Genomic DNA, 24,575 nt, shown 5'->3' on the forward strand with positions numbered 1-24,575 from the left:
CTCTATTACCAGTTCATGTTCATTTAATTTTAAACTAACTCCCTCAATGTCAAATACTATCCAGTAGGAATAATAGGAATATTTTGTAGTAGACATTTAACAGGATGATGATGTAAGGAAGAATTCAAACATGGCAAACCTCCTTTCCAAACAAAATATGAACCAACATTAAAAGGTTATCAGAAACACTATATATTGTGTCACTTTCCTTTAAGTCTTTTCATATTTGTGATGGATGATGGGATTGAAAGAACTAACTGCTAGCAAATTCATACGTTCCTCACAGAGTAATTGGAGTTGTAGGTGTGGAAAAGAGCACTGAAAGCCATTTTCATCATTTATGTCCATGGCTTTTTTTGTGACTTCAGAAAGCTGCAGGAATTTAAAGACAGCATTTTAAAAATCACATTAGATTGGCTGGAGGCTATATGCATGAACAGTTCAAGCATCATTAGCAACTAAGATAGTTACTGATTGAGATACTATCAATTATTTAAGTAACAGAGTGCTTGTAAAATGAACTTGAAGCAGGACTAGGTGGGATTAATTCAGATCCTGAGCAGTCTGAAACAGCTCTGGCAACATAAAGCTATCCAGCTCCTGCCTGCCTCTGTCTCTCTTGCAGCAGCTCCTGTACTCAGGGGACTCAGCACAGCAAGTCAGCAGAAAATCATTTGCTCTTTTGTCAGGCTAGTTTTCTGCAGACTCAACATGCCAAAATGACTAAGGGAAGGTCTGACAAGCACTGGAGCTAGCACAAGGCAAGGAATGGGACTGCAGGGATGTGTGAGCCGCTGTTGCTGATGATTAGAGAAGTCTAGACTGCTATGAAAACAGTGTCTTTTACATTTATGCTCTATTCCCTTTCCCACGGAAATACTTCAATGACTGCTATAGATTTCATTTGTAACAGGCTTTTATTCTTAATTACCTACCATAACAAGGGCTGTTTGCAGATATACATTTATCTTTCACAGACAGTACCAAAATGTCATATTTCTCTTGTCTAGCCTACGATAACTGGTGTACTTAAGGAAGACAAAAAAGAATGAGCAAATGTTCACCTTCAGCTACTACTTTTAACTTCGCAAAGAAATGAACTACGATCAGACTGACCATCTAGAAATAAGGTACTATTCAGTTAAGTAGAGGACTTTGACACCATGTGTGTGTGTACAGGAATATAGTTCCAGACATTTCCGCCAAGACCTCTGTGGGGATTAGATTAAATGCTTTGTATATTACAAAATGTTTTCATCAAACTTGCCCAGGTGCTAAAACATTTAAAACCCTTTTAGGTTAATGATAGTATTTTATGGAGTTACCACATATATCTTTAGAATTCTTATACTACTGTTTAATGTGGGATACTACTTTGTATTGTCTTAGCACCACTAGACATATAGCACATAATATTGCTGTTTTGTACCACTTCAAAAACACAGACACTCATTGTCTCCGAGTTTCTTAAATGCCACCAATCTATATGATTAAATAATACAAATATTACTTCACTTTTTCCTAAAACCCAGGTTAGGCACCTCCCCTGGAAAAGAGGAAATGATTATGTACATTGGAATTTACACAACAAAAGACCTTGCTGCAGTAAAAAATGTCAACCTGCAGTCTGTTTACCACATTGAGTTAGTACTATTGCAATCCATGAACAAGAGTTCCAATTATTCAATTAATTAATCACCTTAACATGTAGTAACTAAGACTTTAGCGTAGAAAAAGTACCACGTACAGTCTCCTTAGTATGGCACTGTATAGAAGACCACATGGTGCAAGGTAGACTTAGATTAGACATTAGGCAGAAGTTCTTCCCTGTGAGGGTGCTGAGGTGCTGGCACAGGGTGCCCAGAGAAGCTGTGGCTGCCCCATCCCTGGCCGTGTTCAAGGCCAGGTTGGACAGGGCTTGGAGCAACCTGCTCTAGTGGAAGGTGTCCCTGCCCATGGCAGGGGTTGGAACTGGATGAGCTTTAAGGTCCCTTCCAACCCAAACCAGCCTAGGATTCTCTGATTTCTTGCACATAGCATAATGTATTTCTAACCCTAATACAACATCACTGTCAACACAGTAAATTTCAAAACAATCCCACTGTTGGAGAATGAATGGCAGCTCCTGCTGACAACTCTCTGCATCTCCATGGACAGCACTGAACATATGCACAGATCTCAGTCAACAAGGGCTCTAGAGCCATAGGCTTTAACCTAAAGCTGCCAAGAACATTTCCCTCTAGTTTCAAAGAGATAATAACAATGGTGGCAAATGCCACCTTTCCACAAATAGAGTGGATATATAAATTTATATATATAAAGTGCCTATCACCATACTGATAAACACTGTGAGGCAGTGGTACTGTATTTGTAAGCAATATACCTCATGTTTACAAATGGAGGAGTACTCATAAGGTTTTGGGGTGTACTGAATGAAATCAATGCGACTTTCTCCTAGTGGAAGGTGTCACTGCCATGGCAAGGGGGCTGGAACTAGGTGATCTTTAAAGGTCCTTTCCAACCCTAATAGTTCTGTTACTAGCGGACAGCTTTTCAGGCAGTTTCAAAAAGCATCTTTTACGCATCTTCTTAATCTGGAGTTTTCAGAAGCCCAAGAACCGATCACCTCAGTGGTAACAAGGAAGGGCTTACAAACCCTCACGGCGGCGGAGTGCACAGATCCTGCCACAGCTCCCTTCTCCCTCGCCGCTGACTGAGCAGCGGTGACAGGCCCGCGGGCGGACAGTCCCTCCCCTCAGCCGGAGCTGCTCCCGGCCTAGCGCGCCTCCCCGGGGCGGGAGGAGGAGGAATAGCGCCGGGCATCCCGCCGGGAAGTTTGTGCCTCGACGCACCCCGTACCGCCCGCGGAGCTCGGCTCCACGTTGGCCGCGCAGGCGCAGCACCGCGGAGCTCACCTGCTCCGCCGTTGGCGGGGGGGACGACCCAGGAAGGAGAGGGAGGGGCGGCGGCGGCTCCGGGGGCCGGGGCGAGCCGTGCTCAGTCCCACCGCCGCGCCCCTCACCCGCGCCGCGGGAGGCGCTGCCTGCCTGACCGCTGGCGGGGCGCACCGCGCTGCCCTCGCCGCCGGCCCCCTCCCTCCTTCTTTCCCTCCCGCCACCATGTTCAAGAAGCTGAAGCAGAAGATCAGCGAGGAGCAGGAGTCGCCGCGCGGGGCGAGAGGACGAGCCGCCCCGCTGCCGTCGCAGGTACCGCAGAGGGGCCGCGGTGCTGCGGGACTGACCGTAGGGTCGCTGCGGGGGGGGGCGGATGGGACGGAGCTCCGGGCGGCTCGTAGTGCCCGGCCGGGCAGGGCCGCGGTTCGCCCGGGAAGGCCTCGGCATCCCGGTGCTGGCGGCAGGAGGGTGGTGGAGCGTAGGCATTGGCTCCCGTGTGTGGCGGCCGGCCGAGGGCTGTGGGGCCGGCTCTGTCAGTGCCGGGCGGCTTCGCTGTAACTTGGAAGCGTAGCTGCGTCGTTAGGGGAGAGCCTCTCCAGGCACTGCTCAGGGTGTTCTTTTTAGGCGCTCTGCTAAGGCTAAAGGCTGGCTTCTGGAGGAATGTGAAAACCACTTCTTGCTTGAACGCAAACGGTGCGAAATAGACGTGGAGCTCTTCGTCGGCGTTTGAAGAGTTACAGAATGGTTCGGATTGGAAGGGACCTTAAAGATCATCCAGTCCCAAACCCCTGCCACGGGCAGGGACACCTTCCACTAGAGCAGGTTGCTCCAAGCCCTGTCCAACCTGGCCTTGAACACTGCCAGGGATGGGGCAGCCGCAGCTTCTCTGGGCAGCCTGTGCCAGGAGTTTCTTTCTAATGTCTAATCTCAACCTGCCCTCTGTCAGGTTAAAGCCATTCCCCCTTGTCCTGTCCCTGCAGGCCCTTGTAAAAGTCCTTCAGATTTCTTTCAGGGCCCCTTTAGGTATTGGAAAACTGTCACAAGGTCTCCTTAGAGATTTCCCTTTTTCAGGCTAAACAAGCCCAATTCTATCAGCCTGTATGATGCTTTCCTGTGCACTGGATAATGATCCGGTATTGCGATGACTAATTATCTTTTTATCTCATCTGTATGTTTGTTCTTTCAGTTCCTGTAAGTCCCTTCTGTTTCCATCATTTAAGGGGCTAATCTGTGTACCTTATTCTTACTCTTTTATTTTTAACTGTGGAAAACCTGACAATGTAGGATAAAGCCGAGAGCGAGGCTTTTTGGGTTTTTAGTCATAATTTAACTGGCCATTTTTCTCTTATGTATTTTCACAAAGTTATGATTAGTCTTGAATTCTAGAAACTACTGGTTTTAAATAATAATGCATATCAGATATGACATGGGACATGGGTGCAGAGTATCTATGAAAAAACTGTTGTGATGATTTCATCCATGTGTTGAAGTAGAATAAATGCTATCAGTTCAGATTTGTGTAGAAGGACTTTCACAAGTTAACTTTGTACTGTTAAACTCTGTGCTGAAAAAGGTGATACCTGCTTGTGCTTCTTTGGCTTTTTGCTGGGTTAAGTATCCTTCTCATCTTGGAGTCTAAAAGAATAAAACTGGTACAAGCTCTGTATCATGGGAGTGTTAAGCTAAGGCAGATAATTTGGTTAATTCTGCAAGTAGGCCATCAGTTGCCTTGGCTTGATCTGGATGTAATTTGAACCATGGGGAGATCTGACACTGCATAGTCTCAGTATTAGACCATGGTTTCGAAACTGCTGACATGGAGCTATGTAGTATTTATTTAAATGACTCGTTTGTCAAACGGGGACAGTATTTTTGGAAATGGATCTACTGTAAAGCTTTATGTAGCTTGTTGAGTTTTATTTTAAGCTTTTTCATAGTTATTAACCCTGAGTCTTTAGTTAGTGGAGTTAGGTACATTTTTGCCAGTGGCATATGTGATGAACTTTGAGTACAGTGTGAAGAGATTGAGCTGCAGAGCTTACTATTTTCAGTGAGCAGCAGCTAAATTCAATGAGCAGCATGCATGCGATATTGTGACCCACTTAGTTCAGGATATTCAGTGCATGTGTTAAGGGATTGGTACTTGCTGAAAATCAGCCTTGTGAATAAATTTAGGCCTGAGTGAACATGTGCACCCAAAAGTGTAATATACTGCAATCTTGATTTGATTGTGAAGATGAACATGGACAAGTTTTGTGAGACTTAATACAAGAGCTTACAGTAAACAATGCTTTCACCTAGTCTGCTGTACTGTGGACAGAGTGAATCATGTCACTCAAGGGTTGACATGAAGCAGAAAATGAGAACAGCTTTTCAATGTGTAAAATAGTTGTCTTGCAGCATTGCTTATTCTTCGGTTGCTCTCAAGGAACAGCAGTGGGAAATTGGAGTTAAATTTGAATTTTAAAAGGAAAATAGGCAGCTCTGCTCACCCCTCATGTCTCATTTGAAAACAGGTTCTGTAAATTAGGAAGGAGCAAGAAGGTTTTGAGGCGTGGAAAATGTGCTGGAGTCTTGAAAAGAGCGTGGAATTTACTTTTGTTACCTTGCTTTTAGTAATTTGGATCCTTAAAATGCATTACACTCATTGGGTACTCATCATATAGATTACCATCTACTTTCTGTCAAGACATTTACAACCCAAATTTTGCTAATAGATCACATTTCTTAGTTGCATGAGGCTTTTGTTTGTCTTCATTTTTGAACTTTTCTATACTCTGTTGTAGGGAGCCTTCACTCACCATGGCCTCTCTGCTCTATTCTTACCTTCTGCTTTGAGACTAGAACTTGTCATTTGTACTCTGGTTTCTTGTGCCTGAGATTAACTTTGCTTGACCTAAGACTGCTTAAATCCAGAGGTGGAGCTTCTCAAGTGTAACAGTTTTTCTGAGGAGGCCCTTGTAGCCTTCGCTCTTTCATCTGAATGCTTAGCTGACTGGTGTTGTCTGTGAGATTTAGAGTACCTGTGCTCTGCCCCTCACAGGCTGAAGAACACATCAGTATCTAACTTCTGGCAAGGAAAAATGCTGTTGCAATTCCACATGTCTCCTGGACTGATACTTGTTGAAGACGGTCACCTAGCAAATAGGGATGAAGAAAAGTCAGAGACATTCAGTGCGGTTTTGCATCAGTCTTTAATAATACTGACAGACCCCAAGGTCCCCTGAGTTGGAGGACCACGACTGTGGGAACAGTGACTTCCCATTTGTGGACACTGGAATTGTAAGGTACCAGCTGTATTGGCTGAATGTTCACAACTCCATGGGACCTGATGGGATTCATCAGAGTACTGAAGGAACTAGAAGATGTTACAGCAGGACCCCTCTCAGTCCTTTTGGGAGTCTGGGGAGGTCCCTACTGACTGCAAGCTATGCAGTGTTATTCCAGATTACAAGAAGGGTGTGAGGGAAGACCCAGGAAGCAACAGACCTGTTAGTGCAACCTCAGTTCCTGTAAAAATTACAGAGAAGGTCATACTGGTGCTGTTGAAAGGCATTCAGAGAACAATGCAAGCATCAGGTACAGTCAGCATGGGTTCACAAAGGGAAAGTCCTGTTTAATTAATTTTCTGTCCTTCTATGATAAGGTCACCTACCTACTGGGTGAAGGGGAGGTGGTGAATGTGGTTCTTCTGGGGTTTAGTAAGGGGTTTGATGCTCTCCCTCCCAGCATCCTTCTGGACAAAGTAGCATGTGGTATGATGGCAGGTCGTGTTGGACAGGGAGCCATGGTGGAGTAGATTCCATGCATAGCAAATGTCCTGGAAGTACAAACTGTATTTCACCCTTAACCAGTTCCTTAATACTACAGCTTCTAGGCTCCAGTTTTCTCTAGTTCTGCGACTCTCCCTCCCCCCGTTTTCCCACATTCTGTAATACCACGCTTGAACTTTTGGTCAGCCCTGAAGTGGTCAGGTAGGTGGACTGGGAGATTGTTGTAGGTCCCTTTCAACTGAACTATTATAATCTCTGTTCTAGAGAAGTGAAATCTGTAGAACCGTTAAGGGCAGAATGAAGAGACGAAGAAATGCGTTCGTCCTTCTCAACAGCACCAAAGTGGCGATGGTGAACTTATGGAAACTGTTTTTCTGCTGCTTGGTGAGGGCCAGAAGTGATCTTTAAATCACTGTGTCTTGGTTTAAGCCCAACCAGCAACTAAGTACTATGCAGCTGGTCGCTCACCTCCCTCCTTCTCCCCTCCCTGGGTGGGATGGGGAGGAGGATCAAAAGAATGTAAAACCCACAGGTTGAGATAACAGTTTAGTAACTAAAGGATAGTGTAATACTACCACTACTAGTAATGATAAGGGAAATAAGGGGAGAAGATGCAAAATTAAAAGGGGAAAGGGAAGAGGAAAAAAACAAACACAATTGATGCACAATACAATTGCTCACCACCCACCCAATACCCAGCCTGACCTGAGCAGTGATCAGTTTCTTCCAGGAGATTCCCCACAGTTTATACACTGGGCCTGATGTGCTATGGGATGGAATACCCCTTTGGCTAGTTTGGGTCAGATGTCCTGTCTCTGCTCCCTCTCAGCTTTTTGTGCCTCTCCTCACTGGCAGAGCATGAGAGACTGAAAAGTTCTTGATCAGGGTAAGCACTGCTGAGCAACAACTAAAACACTGGTGTGTTATCAGCGTGATTCTCAGACTAAATCCAAAAGATAGTACTGCAGCAGCTCCTAGGAAGAAAACTATCGCAGTTGAAACCAGGGCACGCTGGTACTGGGTTAGGGAGCAAGAACAAGAGAAGGAGAGTTGTTGGTATGAGTAGATCATTGTTGTTCCTCAATCCCTGTGAATATTTTTCGTCTTAAATTTTGCACCAGGACATAGAGCTTTCATGGTGAATGGTTTATTTGGTGCTAGGCGAGGTGTTTGACTTTTGAGTTGCATTTTCATGTGGGAGCACTGCGCCCACTTGGGTCAGACCTGTAACTGTGACTTATTTTGGAATAGTCTTGTGTTTTGTATGATGTTGATGTTAATTCATTAGTATCCAAACTCTACAAAATGTGCTTACTGATTTAGGCTATAAATTCAGTGTAATTTTCTGAAAAAAAAAAAGTCTTTTTTGGCAATATCTTTTCAGTGGTCTGCTGCTCTGGCAATCGTGTTTTATTACATCCAACTGTCATGTGAGACAAGCATATTTTGCAAGGCAGAATTTATGTATGCACCCTCAGTGACGGCACTGCAACAAAGTGTTAAAGGATTTGTGGTAGTTACTATTCTTTTTGGTGGTCGTTTTTGGTTTGTTGGGGTTCTTTTTAAGCACTTTGTTCATTCTGATGATACTGTAGTACATACCTAATGAGAGATGTTGCAAATTAGTTTCTTTGTACATGGAAGCTTGTTGATATTTTAATATTCAGTGCATTTATACTGAAATTTTATACTTGAATTTTGAAGTATGAGGCTGGCAAGCTACATCTGGGATGGGCTGGTGTGGCTTGCTACAGTCTCACTCAGTGTGAAGTTGTGAAATTTCAGGAAGAACAGGTTCATATAAATACCATAAAATGTGTCATTTTCTTCTGCTCTTTGTTTAGATTCATTTTTATAAGCAGGTTGTCATTTTTTTTCCTTCTTTTGTTGGTTGTTGTTGTTAATCTCTTAAAGGAATCAGATGGTATTCCATATGTAAGTGCTTGAATCCCTTTCAGTTTGTAAAACTTTTAAAACTCAAGCAGCTGTACTATGTTGCTGAAGTATTAGGAGGATTGAGTTTTGAATCTGGTCTAGGAGGAGCATGGTCAAATAATCAAAATAACCAATTTTGTTTCATGCTCTTGTAGCTGATTCATGACATTTTCTGCTCTAGAGCCTTTGTAGTAAGGTAGAACTCATCACAGACAGTATGTGGAACTGGTTGTTTTCTTTAAAAAGAAGATCTAGATGAGGCTTTACTAAGATGCTACAGTTAGTAGTTGTTGAAGTAAATTAGAGATGCTACAGTTAGTAATTGTTGAAGTAAATTATAATACGGAATAACTAGTTCTGGACTTTAATATTATTACTTGTTGATATATGTAGGTCCCTTCCAAATCCTCTCCACCACTTGGTAGAAGCAGCAGCACATCTTCGTTTACGGATCAGACTGATGAAGACTCTTTACCACCAGACAAAGAGGTCAGTTGAGAACTGTTTTTCTGTTTTTTTTTTAACTTAAAAAAAAAACAATCTAACTTGTGTCCTTGATCAGGCTTTTTTTATTTTTTCTTTGATTCTTCAGTATCACCATTTGCAGTGCATTTATAGATACAAATTGTCTAATTTTTAGGTTAAATGTAGGTACAAATAGTCTAGGTTAAATACTGAAGTGTTTCAGATAAGTAAACCAGACCTTTAAGCTGTAGTAGTTAACTCCCAGATTAGGAAACCTTTTAAATCCTCAGGTTTTAAAAGTCTTACCCATGAACTGAACCCATTGGGGTAGTGAGACAAAAGTTACATGCAGAGAGACTAACTTTGGTTGAAAAGTTGGGGGAATCCAGTTAAGTGCTCAAGTAACTTAAGGCAGGTGAGCTTAAAGGCTTAAACTGGGCCCTTGCGAGTGTTCCTAGTCGTACCAGTAATAATTACCAAAATTAAGCACCACCCACACCTCTCCCTGCAAAAACCCACAAACAACAACAAAAGTTACATTATCCACCATAAAACATCATTAAAATCACTATCGGGGTGATAGGTAACCCTGACTAGCACCCTAGCATTAACAGAGGAGATAATCTGCCATCAGTATTATTTCATGTGTTCAGATATTGGTGAGTGCTACTGATGTCAGTGCTTTCTGTAGAGCTACATGTTGTCTTGTAGTGCTTCATTAGAGATATGTTGCCCCCAGCAGACTGCTTTTTTCAGACTACTTTTCCAGACAAACAGCAGAAGCAAAGGATTCCCCGCAGGACCTGCTGAGTTATGTTGGAAGAACTGTATGCTCTAAATACAGTGGTTACACTGAACTGATCAGAGAGGCAGAATGAGAAATATGGAAACAGAGTACTAAAGTGACTTCAGGTTTACAGTTATCCTTGGGCCTGGGGAGCTGTTATGAGAATTTTATTTCTGAAACGTATCCTGTAATTAGGAATTCAGAAGGTAGAGAAGCTGCTGAGGGGATGGAAAATCTGGTTGTTTTGTTGTTTGTTTTTTTTTAATAAGAACTGGTTTTACAACAAACGGAAAACTTTTCTAAAATGACAAATTTAAATGATCAAGACATGAAATCTCTTTTCTCCAACTGTTTCTTATAAATACTGATAATGATTAAAAGCAAATTGTCTTGGAAATCTCTTTGTTGGATTAGATTTTCATAAAATTCAGTTCAGGGGCAGTGTTACTGTGCTTTAAGAAGATACAGGTACTGCATGCTATCTCTAAAAATATATACCCTGATTATATGGATGCATTACGTCATTGGGGGGGGGCATGTTTTTCTACAGTGTTCTCTTTTGACCAGGCAGATGTTTCATGTACAGAGGGCAGTGGCTTTACAATGGTCTGAAGTTGGACAGCATTTAATACATTGAAAATGTTTGTTTGAAGAGTATCATATGCTAAAATGCTCTTGTAGTACACAAATAATTGCTAACCCTTTTGATACTGAAAGCTAAGCAAAATTACAGTGTTCCATAGTTGTCTTGTATGTCCTCTGTCCTCCCTCTGGGATATTATCTCTTAGTATGTCTTTAACAGATCATGTTCTCATTTTTTTTAGTGCTGTAATATCAAAGTTGGAAGTATTGCATGTGAAAGCTTGAACTTAAACTCAATATTTTTAGAGCAAAATCAATTTCAGAGTGAATTGCCATTGTAAATGACAGAATTAGTCTACTCAAAGAACAGACTAAACAGTGCAGGTGAACATTCTTGCTTTGCATTCTGCAATGCTAAGGTTTTCTTAGTTTTCAAGATTCCAAAACATTCTCAGTGTTTAAAAATAACCATCAAACCTGTGTGCTCCATTCATGGAATACTAGGTAAGCTTCTTTTTCATGCCCACTTTTTTCTTAGCTTCTACTTTAGTGGAGCTGTGGATCTCCAGAGGCAGTGTTAGAGAAACTCATAATCTTACCATGTATAAGGAAGAAGCAGAAATCTGTCTAGTTCTGTGTTCTGTTCTTGCAAGTAGGTCATAAAATATGAGTACAGTGTTAGGCAAAAGCATATACTGGTAGTTGCATGGAACCTCTTCAGACAATTTGCATATCAGATGCTTTCTAAGTTAGTCTTGGTGTCGTTTGAAGCAGCCCTGGATGATTAAAACATGCTTACTTAGTGCTTCTGGTCTTTTCTAAGGAAGAATAGAAGTTTGGTTTTCAAACTGTTACTGCGTTGGCTCTCAAACAAAATTTGAGGTGAAATATATCAATCATATTCAGTATAGTTCCTAGAGTTCAAATAAGTGTCTGTTCTATATTATATATATTTACTTACAAGTTAGACCCATCTGCAGAAGATAACAAAACTAGTTTGGAGCCATCAGCTGAGAGCAAGCAGCTGATAGCTTGCTGTGGGTGACTTCGCAGTCATGAAGATCAAATATCACTCACATCCTCATGAGTGTTATGGAATTGACAGCAGAGCACAATATATATAGCTCTCCTTAGAGCTAAAGATAAACTAGCTAAGGTACTTTTCAGTCTCACTCTAGTACTATGTAATGACTCTGTTTTTAAATTAATTTAAATAATATTCCTTCAGTACCTTTGTTAATGTTGCATCTTTCCTGTATTCATATATTTAATTTAAAGTACTTCTAAACAGGCATTGCCATACAAAATTGGTAGTGGTTCAGGTATGTCTATATGTTTTTGCTCTCTGACATGCAAATTTAAAACTAAATTTTGGAGGCCGTATAACCTAGTTTGTATCTAAAGCCTGGATTTTATAACTCCTAATGGATTCACTGGTTAGTAAGATTTTACTGCAAAAAAGAGGATAAATGCTGTGACAGAAGATCAGTAATACCATAGCCTTAATTTGGTGCCTGAGATGAAGGTCAGTATGGGGTAGGGTGTTCCTTTACCCTGGAGTATGTTTGGAGCAGAATGTTTGAAGATCTTAGTAGGATTTCTGTAGCAAGCGTCAAGTGTGCTTTGATGGCACTCTGGGGATTAGAGAAGGTTACTTAAAGGATTATTTACATCTTCACACATTGTGGCTGTTTCCAGTATGCTCCAGTCCAGTTGGATTCCCTGCTTGTCTAGTTTTATTGATCCCGTCACTGGCATAACACTAATGTGCAAGTGATATGTTAGACAGTATAGCACCAGATATGTTTAATGTTTCTGAAGCCATTGAGGTAATTCCAAGTGGGTTTTAGGCCACATCCTGAAGTGCAAGAATCCATTGTGGAAATATTTAAGTCTGCTTTATTTTGGCAGACTAACAGATTGTTCCTTGCCTTTTTTCCAGGGGTATGTGAATAATTTTTAGTGACGTTTAATATCCTTTTCCCCACCCCCAAGTTCACTAGATTAGCTAGTTTTAAAGCCTTACTTAATAAGTGATTACAGAAATTAAAAAGTGCAGATAAAAACACATGTATGTCTTGGAAAGCATTAGGTAGTATAATTATAGGACTCATTAAACAGCTGTGCCTATAATCTAGCTGTAAAGATGCAGCAGGTAGTGATCTGCTGGTGTAACAAAAATACTGTGAGCAAGTACTTAAATATTTTAATCATTGGGTACCCAGCATCTGCGAATGGAGGATGAACTCACTAATGAGAAGATGCAGCCATACTGCTCTTGCACCATGACTGGGTAGATTCTGCTGTTGGTACCTATTTGAAGCATGAAACTTCTTGGCTACTGGGGAGGAAATATCTTGCAATTTCATTTTAATACAGTGTATTTTGGCTGTTCTAAAATGATCTAATGCATATTTTCTGGTTATGTTCTGCCTTTATCGATATCTCTTGTCTTGTAAATGGCTGTATTGTGATATTTTGAACAGTGTGGAAAAGCCAAGTGAAATCGTGCAACGTTCATGACCTTATTACTTGATTTATTTTTGTTTTCCTACTTTTTGCATTGAATGACAGCTGCTAGCCGGGATGATAGCAGAACCTGCTTTTCTCTCTGAGTATACTATCTTTGCTTTGGATCCCACCAAACAGCCTAAGCCACAGAGTGACAGTGTGGTGAGTCCTCCCACCCCTCTTAGTGATGCCTTTAGCAGGGGGAGGAGAATACTGTACTAGATGGCAAACCTAGTGTTGCTTGTGGCTTGTTCTCACAAAGGCATCTTAACTACTCTGTTGCTAACCCTGCACTAAATTTCACAGAGGTAGTACCTGATTAGCTCCTGGCTGGTGTGCTGTATGATGTGAATTTATTGTAATATCAAAAAATTAACACGTTTTCTGTTACACAGGTAACCAACACAATTTAATTGTTGCACAAGTTTGTACATTTGTTGCATAGAATTCATTAATGCCACAAAAAGTCTTCCTTTTTGTTTTTATCTATGTCTGTATGTATTTCAAGAAAATGGATATGAAAAATACTGAGATTGATTTGTCTTTTCTTTGATTTGTCTTTGAAAATTACCTGTCTTTTTTTGCTGTGTTCTGTGAAAGCCTCACAATGTCATTTACTACGAATGGTAGCAGGAAATAATTATCTCACATAGACTCTGAAATTCATTTACTCCTAGTTCATGATGTGGCATCTATTATTGTGAGGATAAATATTCTCTTTTTTTAATAATTAGATTTTAAGTATGTATTTCTTTGCCTAGTGATGTTGTTTTCCTAGAATGGTTTGGGTTTGACAGGACCTTACAGCTCATCCAGTTCCAACCCCCCTGCCACGAGCGGGGATGCCTTTCACTAGACCAGGTTGCTTTTCATAGTATACAAGTGAAGAAACTCCGTGAGAACAAGTGGAGAAATAGCCAGCATGGAGAGGAAAGCAGCCTTCTTTCTAACATACACACATACAGAGGTGTATTCTCCTTATTGTCACAGGACTGGGATGGCATCTTTCACATACTTCAGAGGCATGGCCTTCCCTTCCTGAGTCTGTAGTGATTCGGAACACAGTGTTTTTTACAGTCCCAGCTCATCCTTATGCTTCATGATTACTTTGCTTTTCCAGTTTATTAAGTGCTTTTTTTTGCTGCTGGTGCAGAGGCTGAAAATGACAAGTCACTGGAAGCTGTAACAGGAGAGAAATTTGATAAGCAGATGGACACAGAACAACACACCATGCTGTGTTGGACTTCTCAAGCTAAGCAAGATTGGCTTAAAACAGTGATTAAAAAGGTGATCTGTGGAAAGTCTTCATTTGTTGTAAAGGGTTGTGCTTGTTTAGAGCATGTCCTTAAGCACAAAGTCATTAGTAGCTCAGTTGTGGTGTTCTCAAGATTGAGCTTTTTGATGGGGAGCAAAGTGGACTTTCAGACTGTGCCAAAACCTGTAGTTCTGAAATAGTATCCAGATCTTTTTATTTTATCTTTCTTCAGTTCTGGATATTTTGGCCATGTTCCAGGTGTAGTGATCACTACTTAAAGTTCCACTGCTAATTTAGCTAAGCTTTTCTACACTTAGAGCAGTAAGCACTTTTGGGTTGTTTTTCACTACGTAATATAGCTAGTACATTTACATTCTGAAAAATATATTTCTGTGAATGCTCAAGTGTTGTCTATGTGCTATCTTTTAGTATATACTTTAGTGGCAGGAATTACTGACTTGTACATTTATGATACAAGGCTCCATACATAGCAAATAATTTAACTGTATGTGAGTGATCACACATCACTGCAAATGCTGTGTAGTCCAAAAGAATGAGCAGCATAGAGAAGTGGCTGTAATTGTGGAGGTTTTGGCATAGATGAATTTAGTATAACCTCTTCACTAACTAAGCTGCATGGGGTTTGTTGCATGAATAAACAGTTTGAATAGTCTTGGTCAGAAGGGTTTTTGAAAGGAAAGTGAGGAAAGAAAATAAGTACTAAGCTATTCATCCTTCCTTTGTAATTTACTCAGTTTTGGAATACCCAGGAAGGAAGGAGAACAGTTTTAAACATTTTGTTTTTAAATGCAGACTTTTAAGCTTTCACTCTTTAGACTTACGAATCTATTTATACCTTTGAGAAATAAATAAGTTGAATTAGCTTGCATTTCAGAAATAGGGAATTAAGGAAGCACAAGTTGAGCGAACCTACTTAAAAAGGGCTTTTAGAGAATATGCAGACTGAAAGATTGGGGAAAAAATGGGATTATAATACTTGATCTTCTTGATCTTAGCAAAGGACGTTCAGTTCTGAGGGCTGAAAAGTGGTTTTGGACTTTTGTACTTAAAATGTACATAAAATGTTGGCAATGTGAGGATCATAGAATCATAGAGTGCCAGGTTGGAAGGGACCTGAAGGGTCATCTGGTCCAACCTTTCTTGGCAAAAGTACAGTCTAGACAAGTTGTCCCAGCATCCTGTCCATTTGAATATTAGAAGTATCCAGTATTGGAGAATCCACTGCTTCCTTGGGGAGATTATTCCAGTGACTGAGTGTTCTCATTGTGAAGAGTTTTCTTCTTGCATCCAGTTGGAATCTTCCCGGGAGAACATGGTGATCAAGTCTCCCCTGAGCCTTCTTTTCTCGAGGCCAAGCAAAACCATCTCTCTCAGCGTTTCCTCACACAGCTTCTCACTCCCTGGATCATCTTTGTGGCCCTTCTCTGGACTGTCTCTGGACTGCAAAACCATCTCTCTCAGCCTTTCCTCACACAGCTTCTCACTCCCTGGATCATCTTTGTGGCCCTTCTTTGGACTGTCTCCAGCCTGTCCTCATCTTTTTGCATAGCAGGGACCAAAACTGAACACAGTATTCCAGGCGTGGCCTGACAAGCCCAAGCAAGAGTGGGATAATGACTTTATCTCTGCTGGCCATGCCCTTGTTGATGTAACCTGGCATCCTATTGGCTTTATCACAGCTGCATGCTGTTCACTTACATTGAGCTTGTTGTCCAGCAGGACCCCCAGGTCCCTTTCCACAGAGATGCTAAGTATATTCTGACATGCGCTGCAGTCTTCGGCTGTGTTTACCCAGGTGCAAGACCTTACACTTGTCTTTGTTGAGCTTTATAATGTTCTTATTAGCCCACTCTTCCAGCCTGTCCAGGTCTTCCTGCACGGTGGCTTTCCCTTCCAAAATGTCCACTTCCCCACTCAGTTTAGTGTCATTCTTGAAGTCCGGTGGCAAACTCCATCAGAGTTTACTTGATCCCATCTTCCAGATCAGATATTAGTGGTGGATGTTTTGTGGGTTTGTGGAAAACAGACTTCTGTTGGTTTACAGAAACCCTGATGTAACTCTGCTGAGTTTAAGACTTTCAAAGCACTAGCCTGTGCTCTGAGATTCTAGTTTTGCTGAAACAGCTCTTAAGGTTTATGAAAGGTTTTAAGCTCTTCAAAGCCTCTTGAATCCATGCTTACATGTAGCAACTTCCCTTTGTGCTTACCCTTCACAGTTTGGACACCAGAATATGATCCTTTGCCTTAAGGCCCTAAGTCGCAGCACAGTGATTTAGAATTGTAGCAGCTAGATACTTGTACTAGTCCAGTTTTTATATGAAAGATTACCAGTGTATCCCTTTTATGATTTATGACAATAGAAAGTCTAATCCCCAACATAGGCTCTATTTTTATTCACAGAGATTGAATGCAAAGAATAGGAAAATTTTAAAAGTGGTGATTTTAGTTTTAGTTTTTAAATGGTATTTTTTTTAGGGTTCTTCATAGATCCTGAAATGGCAGCTTTTTAAGGATCTTAACAGAAAAGATCAGCATCCATGGTTTTCATAAACACCTTATTAGGTTTAATAAACCCACTTAATCTTGTATTTTAAAATATATCTTAAGTATTATTAAATTATTCTTCTGAATTAGAGGTATAAACCTTCAATAGTTTCCTTTAGTACTTTCTGTGGGTATCAGGATATATGATTTTTGAAAGAAGTGTGTGTAGTTAGTTTGTAAATCTTGGTATTTTTCTTCCTCTGTTGTCAGTCCAGCACTAGCATGGTAGATGCTTTGTAAACTATAAAGCAGAAGATAAATTTTTATTTGGATTATCCTTATTTTTAACCTTCCAGTTAGGAAATGAGAAATGAACAGGTATTGGAACTGAGAATAAAATGTAGGAGGGCTTTAGTCTAAAACCTAGTAAGAGCTCTTAATCCACGAGGAATAAATCCACTCAGCAGGATGGTGCTCTGAAGCAGAATGCAGATTTTGTTCAAGCCAGCTGAAGCACGATTTCAAACCCAAGCAGAGTTCTTGTATGGCTGGTTATTACTCTTTGCCTGGGTGACTGCTTATTTCCCTGCCTGCCTTCACTGTCTGGATTTCTCTTTCTGCTGCGATTTCATGAAGTGTGCTCCATGTCACACCTTTCTGAAGCCCTTTTACACTGAATCATTCCTCTTCTACATTTATGCTTATGGATGCTTACCTGTGTGTCCACGGAGAGCAGAAGCTGTGGGTGTAATTGTGTAGCAGATACATACATGGACAATTACAATTCATATTTTGTGTATACACATTTGCATATAACTGTCAGGTTCCATATTGATTGAAAAATAAGTTACATTGTTTTTAGCTGAATTCCTCCTCGGCTTTGTTCGATATATCTCAGTGCTTTGCTTCTCTTGGAAGAAAATCATATCCAAGATGTTTTCTGGCATGTTTTGCTATTTCAGGTCAACCTGGTTTAAACACCAGAAGACCATGTGGATTTGTACAGGTTAGAAAACACCTGAACACAGGACATAGGAAAAGCAGGAGAGACAGATTAGGAACAGAAATCTCTGAACTCTGTTTTAAAAAAATCCAACCAAAGCTATTGTTTTCTATTGTGTTGGTTTTGTTGGTTTGAGTGGGATTTTTTTGTTTTTTCCTTCTTTGGGAGTGCAGAGGAATGTACATGTGAAGTGTTGCACAGGATATTTCTTTTCTTTAAGTCTGAATTTTCTGCCTGTGCTTATTTAAAGTCTTAAACAGCCTGTTACCAGCACCTTTTTCCCGGTAGTTTGTACCCTCCATCCTCCCCAGTGGACTTAAACATGTGATTCCACTGTTAATCATGTTGGCTATAAACAACACTAGTCATCAATTAGATTTTTTTCCTGCTATCATTTTGTCTTTTGGGTATTTCTTTGATTTGTGCTTAAATGTTACATAAATAATCATTATGAATAATTTAATTGGAGATGTCAGCCTTCGCAGATGTCTCGTACTAATCCATGCACACATAGCTGCTTTGTAGTTCTGTATATTGCAGCAATCTGTTTTGAATTTAACAAACTAGCTTGTTTGCATGAAGACATTTTAATAAATGTTCAAAAGAAAGTACTAAAAACACAGGCAAGGAAAAAGCACAGATGCTGTTTGTAGGAATTCGTGAATTACAGTCCTTGTAGTCTCTTCCTTTTAACAGTTGTTTTTCCTCCTGTAGAACTCCAGTAGAGATCCACTTCTTGGGTACAAAGAAAACAATGGAAGTGGATCAGCCTCTCCGCAGGTATGGGGAGGATATAGGGGGGTGGTTATCTTCTTCACTGCCGTGTTGTCTTTGTGGTATGTTGCTTTAAGTGCCCAGTATATATGTTCGTGCTGAAGCAGGGATGATAAATACTTGCCTGTCAGGGTACTAAGGGCAAGTATTGTAATATACAAAGGGATACTAAGGTTTTTTTTTTTTGTGTGTAATCCCGTTAGTTGGTATTAAGTGTTGTTGATGTGCGGAGCTTTTTTCTTGCAGGGAAGGGTTAGCGGTATCTGACAGTGTGTCTCTGCTCATGAATCCAGCCAGCACAGGATACAGAGTGTTAATCTCACTTTCCAAACTGGGGGGCATATTGCATCAGTAGAAAGTTAATTTCTAGCTGAAGGGAAAGAAAATAAATGGTAGGCTTAAGAAAGAATCATTACTAGTGATCAAGGTAGAAGTCATTCTTCAGTATCTCTTGTAAATATTCAGCTTGCTGGAGTGGGATTAGCAGTGGCTTCTACCACGTGTGTCCCAACACTTGGTTGTGGGAGCGACATTGTGCAGTAATGCTTTCAAATCACTTCTGTAGCGCTAGCAGTATACAGTACCATAGCACAGAACCTTTTGATTTAGAACAGCATTAAGTACTGCAGCTGCAAGAATCAATAATTGTATTTTGTGTAGAAACTGTAAAGCCATTTAAAATAAAATAAGAAAAGGAGGGTGTAAGAGTGCATGCTAGAGCTGTTACACAAGGACTTTTACAATAAATCTGTTCTTTTAATCATAGGAAGATATTTTTGTGTCTTTGAGATAAACACAGTCTTCTGTTTAACATGGCAATAAATGAGTCACAACTATTTTTTATAAATTTGGGACAACAATAAACGGAACTATTTGTTTGAGTTTACATTTCTTTTTAAAGGAGTTACACAGATGCATATTTAAATCAGATCTGTAAATTATTGGCTTTAGTTGCTCTCTGAAATTGCCCATATCTGGTAGTTGCATGATTGATTTTTCTACAGAAGTTGATGCTTCTTCCAAGGGAGCGGTAGTTATTTGGTGTCATGCATGTGTTCCTTTGCCCAGGTCAGGTCTCTGTTTCCTGGACTTTACTGTGTTTGTCTGCCTAAAAGCAGTGCAGAATTACTTGCTTTGATTTTTTTGCAGCTAAGTGACACTCAGTCTTTCACCCGGAGGCTTCAGCTCCGAGTTCCCTCCATGGAGTCTTTGTTTCAAAGCCCAATAAAAGAGTCCCTGTTCCGCTCTTCTTCTAAGGAGTCCCTGGTACGAACTTCTTCAAGAGACTTCTTGAATCGACTGGACTTGGACGCAGCTGGTCCCACCTTTGATCCACCTTCTGACATTGAAAGTGAGCCGGAGGAGCCTCTGGGAAAAATGGACAGCCTCAGCAAAGAGCAGCTGCTTCAGCGACTGCGCAGGATGGAACGCAGCTTGGGCAACTACAGGGGAAAGTACTCAGAGGTAGGCAATGACTGGCTTACCTGGGCAGAGAGGGGGAAAAATGAGACTAACATGTTGCAGTAGTGGATAATCTTTCTGTTTTCTTATGTGGAGCAAATGGATCAACTTACAACTAACATAAAAATCAAATTATTATTCTAAGTGTGGTTATTTTTGGTCTATATTGGTCAAAATGTTTTTCTGGTAATAAAAGATGGAAATCCTTTTCTGTTTGTAAATAATGTCACGTTGTCAGCAATAGAGATTGGTTAGTGGTTACTCACACAAAGTAGGCCTGTGAAGGTTTCTGCTGAAAGCTCATAGCAAGGGATAGAGTTCAGTGCAGAGGTGAGCATAGCTTGTACTTGCATGACAGCAAATGCACTTTTCTGCTGAAACTTGAAGTGAACAGTACATATTCCATGCACGTGTGATTGGCAAGCATTTTGTTTACAATGAATACATTCTGTTCACTATAATTTCCAGGTATTCCCTGGAAGGAATTAATTCAAGGACTATTTCTTTTGCCATTTTAGTGAAAACCAATGATATAAGTAGCTTTGCTACTGATTTTACAACTTGTTGGGAAAAGTTTTCCAAGTGGTGGTGCTGGATTTTTGTTTTGGTTTTAAATGTGTGTTGTAATTAAAACTGGACTTTTGCCCTGTTTTTTACAGTTCTTCAAATGTTTGCTGCCCTCAAATACAGTAATTCCTGTACAGACATTTGGCTATTAGTGTCAAAATCCCTGTAACCTAAACCATGTATACAGCAAGTACGGTATTCAGCATATGCCTGAAAAAAGCAGTTGTCTTCCATACTTGTCATTCCGTACTTGTTGTCGTTAATTTGTCATTCGTTTCCAGATAGTATAATAAGATATAGTTTTAAAAAGGTTACATAAAAAGCATTGCTAAAATGAAAACTCATCAATTTATAGGTTTGGTTTGGGGTGGGTTTTTGATTGTGTTTGTTTTTGTTTTTTTCCGTGCAATCTCTCCAGCAACTCTTAATTTTCTCCATCAAAAAGGCTTGGGGTTTTCATTCTATTTTTGTTAGTTTCTTCAGTCGGAAAGAATTGCTTTGCTGGAGCTTGGAAGAAAGTAGCTTAAATATATAATGATAAGACACAATTATATTTTTCCCTTTCTTGAAATAGGATACAAAGTTAGCGTCTCAAAAAATTGGTGAGGAAAATCATCCAGAGTAGTTATAGTTTTAAGTGCAAAATAAGTACAACTTTGAAATTAAAACTAATTTTGAATTCTTGAAAAAGCCTATTTAAGTAAGAATTCGAAGGTATCTTTTACCTTAAAAGAGTTCTGGTTTTGCTGTTTTGGATTAGTTTTCCTTTAATTTTTCAGCAGTTAGAAAATGGAATATTCCAGTTCCAAGTGCCAGTTTGCTACTTCAGCTTTGGACAGCTTAGGCAATTGTGGTCAAATTTTTAATTAAACTAAATTGTGCAGTTACTCATTAAGCTCTTTTATCGGCTTACAATGAGAAATGGTGCCCACTTCCAGTCTTTTTTTGTCTGCTGGGTCTATGCAAAGCACATGGGATGAGACTATTCAGTATTACATGGACCTTGTTTTGCTAGATTTGTAAGTGTATTTTTTTAATGCATACTCATTGTAAAATTAGCTTTACTTAAGCTCTCTGGGACATGTACCCTTACAAATGTACATCCCCGGGGGGTGGCTGGTTGGGATGTAACCTTGTGATTCAGTTGGGTTTCAACTGCCTGTATTGAAGCATGGTTGGTCTTGCAGGTCTTTTCAGTGAAGGGAAAACTGTACATGGATGGTGAGTAACCTCAGGGTTTTGTATGTAGGAGATATTTTATAAATGGAAAAAAAAAAACATTGAGAGCATCTAAATAGGTTTCTGTCAGAAGAGCTGTCTCAGGTCAAGAGTTTGAAAATGCAGATGGCTATAGCAGATTATTTTGATAGCTTAAGCAGATGCATTCATCATTATACCTGATTTCTGTATTTTAGCTAGTATCTGCTTATCAGGTTATCCAGCGGGAGAAGAAGAAGCTACAGGTAAGCATTACTTTTCATCCTCTTACCTGAATGCTTTTCTGACTCTTAAAATGTGTAGTGCAAATAGAGAATTAATTTTCAGTGCATTGTGTGTGTTTACACAATAGGTTGTGTATATATGTTTGTGTGTAACAAGACTTTCTTGTTGGGATTTCTAAGGAAGCAAAGTTAATATTGATTTGTGTAAACAACTGTGAAGCTATTGTACCCAGCCTTTCTTATTGCATCAGCTGCATTCAAGTGATAGATTGCCAGCCCACAGTTGGCAGTTTATGATAATACTTACACATCAAGCTTGACTTGAAAGAGAAATACAGGTTATTAATTCTTCTGCTGAAATACGATTCTGTGAATTTATACATACTTTATAGAAAGTTACATTTCATACACCTGATGTTTGTTCTTCCTTTTTTTAAGGGTGTCCTGAGTCAAACTCAGGACAAAGCACTTCGCAGAATTGGAGAACTGAGAGAGGTAATTTCCTTTACTGATTATTTACTTCATTACTACCCATACATAGGATCTTTCTCTGTCTAGCTTTTGGTGTTTATGTTCACTTTACAAAATATTTTCTTTCACACAGCAGGGGTTTTTTACTGCTTGCTTTCATCATTTGTTGTTTATATAGGGTTATTTCTCTGGCTTGTTTCCCATTCAGCAGCTTATTATTTGCTCTAAGACAGAGCAGTTCATTGTACCCACTAAACTGCTTTCTGTTCCTTGTGAAATAGGTAGAAATGTGTGTGGTTCTTGAAGTATTGTTGGGTCCAGCAATAGATGTACCTGTGCAATTTGCTGTTCTTTATAGTATTGAGAAGTACTAATGTTAGGTAATCCCAAGTAATAGGCACTTTTTAATAAAGATTTTAATGAGTATGGATGAAAAAATTAGGATAAAATTAAAAGATACTCATCTTGATCTCTGTTGACATTGGGTTTATGGATATGTAGTATAGTTATGATTATTGTCTCCTTAGGTTATAGTGAAAATAAAAGAAGTATTGATAATAAACACATTGGTCTTAATTAAAGATATGTACAGATTATTGGGCAGAGAAAATTAATAAGGCAATTTCACCAAAGCTGTATTGTCAAGCCCTGGTAAAGCAGATTATGAAGCTGAAGCCATTTTGCAGTGCAGCATCAGGTTCGGAGATGGGCATGGGAGAGCTTCTCTGTCCATGCTCTTGACTCGCTTGGGAGCTGGGTGCCAACTTGCTCAAAGCCACAGGCTTTTTTTGTGGCTGCACTTCTGGTTTTGGCATGTGCCCTGCTGAGCAGCAGTGCTGGTGTGGAGGTTGCAAGAACCATCAGACCATGGCGAGGTCTGCTTCTTTTGCAGTAGCTGAGAACAGTGGGGCAGAGTGCTGGGTGTGCCAGGCTCATCTGAGCCAGAGCCTGCACCCAGCCTGTATTCCTAAGCTGACCTAACAGCCTATGAGAGGGTAAAGCAAACAGCATTACTGGTGGGAGTGGCTTGTCAATGTGGTTTATTTTCCCAGTTCACCACAAGATCAAATGGAAGAAGCTCATTCTGTGTTAAGTCTATATCCACATGTTCCAGTATGTTTATTTTTCCAGCTTACTGGTGCCTATTGGTAAAGTTTGTAAGGCATATATATATACGCCAGACTTAAAGCTTTCAATTATGAAAGAGTTGGATGCATGCATAACGTCATAGTCTTTGTGATTCACGTATTTCCAATTTATATCTCTATATATTTATCTTTGGTGTAAAATTTAATGTCATTGTTGCAGATCTTGTAAATTTAAAGATTCCTTCAAATCTTACACTCAATTTTTTTTTTATTAACTGAAAAACTTCAAAATGCAGGTTATTTTGGTCTTTCAGAAGCCCACATGTTATATGGCATTAGGTAAGACATACTTAAAAGAGAAATTACAAGTAAAACGGTACATCTGCATTGCGGAAGCTAAAATGTTACGAAGTAGATCATTCATTGATGTAATTTGTAATAAGAAATTAAGTAAAAGAATCCTTTTCTTCATCATATGGCCCTTTTTCCCAATAAATATGTTGAGTTGGACAAATTTCTTTTAAGACGGTCATGTAAATACAAGCTATCTCCTTTGAAGCCAAGGTGACAGTGTGCAATAGTCTGTGGAAATCAATGTGTCTTTTGCTAGTTTTCTTCTGTTAAGAGTAATTACATAACAGCAGTCTTCAAGCAGTCTTCAGTGTTCTTAGACAAGGATCAAATGGGACTTTGGGATCCAAAGAGACTATTCCTATGTTGGTTTCAGTAAATCTTTGACACTTATTCTTGCACTGAGCTGCTTTGGTTTGCTTGGAAGGAGTTGCTTCTAAAGCCCAGAAGCACAAGGCAGAAGTGTGATCAGAGTTGTTGACAACCTGAGGCAGTGCAGGCTTAAAAAGTGGATATATGAAAGAGAGAGGCATAGTTTTCCCAGTGACACCTTCCAGCACGGTTCTGCCATGTTTATGGGTGGTGCTTGCTTTTATACACGTATCTTTGCAGAACAATGGTCATAGAAGCATTAGTTCCCTGGGGAAAAACACCAGGAAGATATGTATAGATGAAGTGAATACATAAAAATTAACATACAAGTTTGGGAA

The 24,575-nt window shown here is 40.0% G+C and overlaps 1 protein-coding gene across 4 annotated transcripts in view; it reads left to right on the forward strand.

Annotated features, from left to right (window-relative positions):
• The first annotated feature begins 3,093 nt into the window (after nucleotides 1-3,093).
• Nucleotides 3,094-24,575, forward strand: part of GOLGA4 (golgin A4) — a 54,709-nt gene continuing 33,227 nt past the window's right edge. For 3 of the 4 annotated variants that reach the window (XM_057431606.1, XM_057431607.1, XM_057431608.1), the window contains exons 1-7: nucleotides 3,094-3,206; nucleotides 8,996-9,091; nucleotides 13,012-13,110; nucleotides 18,426-18,491; nucleotides 19,743-19,949; nucleotides 21,929-21,976; nucleotides 22,394-22,450. In XM_057431606.1, the coding sequence (XP_057287589.1) occupies nucleotides 3,120-3,206; nucleotides 8,996-9,091; nucleotides 13,012-13,110; nucleotides 18,426-18,491; nucleotides 19,743-19,949; nucleotides 21,929-21,976; nucleotides 22,394-22,450 (660 nt within the window). In that variant the 5' untranslated portion in view covers nucleotides 3,094-3,119. The remainder of the gene's footprint in view (nucleotides 3,207-8,995; nucleotides 9,092-13,011; nucleotides 13,111-18,425; nucleotides 18,492-19,742; nucleotides 19,950-21,928; nucleotides 21,977-22,393; nucleotides 22,451-24,575) is intronic. The other variant, XM_057431609.1, reaches the window with a different exon arrangement.

The sequence above is a fragment of the Pezoporus wallicus genome, unplaced genomic scaffold, assembly GCF_028554395.1.
Source record: "Pezoporus wallicus isolate ANWC-B61680 ecotype Strahan unplaced genomic scaffold, APGP_CSIRO_Pwel_v1 scaffold_11491, whole genome shotgun sequence".
Classification (NCBI taxonomy): Eukaryota; Metazoa; Chordata; class Aves; order Psittaciformes; family Psittacidae; genus Pezoporus; species Pezoporus wallicus.